A 2,041-nucleotide genomic window follows, 5' to 3' on the forward strand; every position below is an offset into this window, starting at 1 on the left:
GTAGGAACAGAAAAACGGAGACCGTGCTCACCAATCAGACTGAGGAAGAAGCCTGTAATGGAAACATACTGTATGTTGAAGCTTACAGTGACACCCAAGTGGGTGGCTGAAGGTGTGCGCTGTCATGACTGAATTACAATGAGACAATGTGACTTAACGAGTGGCAGCAATAGACAAACCAGGCTTTTTTTTTTGTTTAGTTTTAGTTTGTTTTTTTTTACGTATTTTGATATTTCCTTTAAGATTGTCACGGTGGTGCAGCAGTTCTACCTCAGATCTAAAAGGACTTTTTCCACGACTTGCAGAGGATCTTCTGGAAGGCGCGTCTAAAGTCCCTGTTGAAGATGGTGTAGATGGCCGGGTTGAGGGAGCTGTTACAGTAGCCAATCCAGAAGAAGAATTTAAAAAGCGGGTTAGGGATCTTACAGGAGTCCCTGCACACACCATACAGGCTGTAACTAAAGAAAAAGGGGAACCAGCACACAACAAACACCCCCATGACCACAGCCAGGACGAATGTAAACCTCTTTTCCCTGGCTTGAGAGATCTTTTTCCGGGCTAAGGAACTCCGGCGACGTTTCCTCCTGGAGGTGAAGAGGTCCATGGATTTGTTACTGACTCTGGAGATGCGAGTGGAGTGTTTGGAGTGGGAGCTTTTCTTCTGGCTGGCTCTCTTGGCTCTCTGGGACTCCTTGTGCTTGGGTTTGTGACCTTTGCCCTCTGAGGAGGAGCTCTCCTCCATGTCTGCGTCCTCAGTCTGCTGCCCGATGGTGACGGTGCGTTGGCTGGGCGTAGGCGGGCACTGACAGTGACCGTTCTCTTTCTCGCCATGGAAAGGGGAGGTGGCTTTGTTCAGTCCATTCTCAGTTTGCGTAACACCATCTGGCCTGGGATGTTTTTCCGACATGCTCCTGGTCCTGGTTTTGGCCACTTGGTATATTCTGATATACACCAGGATCATGATTAAGCACGGGGCGAAGAAGGACACGATGCTGGAGGAGAGGATGTACCAAGTGTCATCATTCAGCTCGCACTGAGGCTGAGAGCTGATATCATTGTTGCTTTCTATAGATAAGAGCGGCGGAGATGAGATGAACGCAGATATAAGCCACACAATTAAGATGATGCACTTGACGCGTTTGGGAGTCCGCTTCAGGTTGTACTCTACCGCCTGCGTAACGGACCAGTAGCGGTCCAGGCTTATTGCGCACAGGTGAACAATAGACGAAGTGCAGAACAAAACATCCAAAGCCAGATAAATGCCGCACCAAACTTTTCCAAAATACCAGTAGCCCATAAGTTCATTCGCCAGAGAAAACGGCATCACCAAAGTGGCGACCAGGATGTCCGCGGTGGCCAGAGACACCAGAAAAAGGTTCTGTGGGGCTTTCAGCGCCCTGCTCGTCAGCACCGCAATAACCACCAGAATATTCCCAACAACGGTAAAGAGAATGAGGAAACTCACAAGAGCAGCAATGCCAGCTATCGCTGCTAAAGAATATCCACTGTCCAGACCCCAGGAGGAATTGAGATGGACCACCGTGAACGCGTCCATTCCACTGGCGTTAAACGAATCCATCCCGACTGCGTGCGCGTTATGTATATCCAGGACTGGTTGTATCTTGGCATGAATTCACATCCAGCCCTCTAATGACTGAGGAGTCCATCAAAAAAAAACAAAAAAAAAAAACGCGCAGCTCCGCGGCCAACTTACAAATCAGACGACGTGGATACGCGCGCACGAAAAGATTCCCACTTCACGGAGTCTGTTGGGGGGGTGAGGAGGGGGGATCTGGAGCCTGTTGATCATGCGAGAGCCAAGATAACTAATTTAAATGAAAGTTACTCTCCCACGCACCCTATTGTAGTCTTGTCATGCGTCTCCTGTTTTTCAGGAGTTGAGCGCAGTCCAGCCGCAGCTCTCCCTCCCTCAGCATGGTGCGCTCTCGCTCCTAATGATGCCCCATGTGTTGTTCGCATAAAACTCACCCACTGCTGCCACGCCCCCGGCACAGAGAATTATCCTTATATTGTTGGAATA

The 2,041-nt window shown here is 49.5% G+C and overlaps 1 protein-coding gene across 1 annotated transcript; it reads right to left on the minus strand.

Moving 5' to 3' along the window:
• Positions 1-277: 277 nt before the first annotated feature.
• Positions 278-1,579, minus strand: LOC139222965 (alpha-2 adrenergic receptor). Its single transcript, XM_070854882.1, has one exon. The coding sequence runs from the start codon at positions 1,577-1,579 to the stop codon at positions 278-280; it is 1,302 nt and encodes a 433-aa protein (XP_070710983.1).
• Positions 1,580-2,041: the final 462 nt, after the last annotated feature.

This window comes from Pempheris klunzingeri, chromosome 23, assembly GCF_042242105.1.
Source record: "Pempheris klunzingeri isolate RE-2024b chromosome 23, fPemKlu1.hap1, whole genome shotgun sequence".
Classification (NCBI taxonomy): domain Eukaryota; kingdom Metazoa; phylum Chordata; class Actinopteri; order Acropomatiformes; family Pempheridae; genus Pempheris; species Pempheris klunzingeri.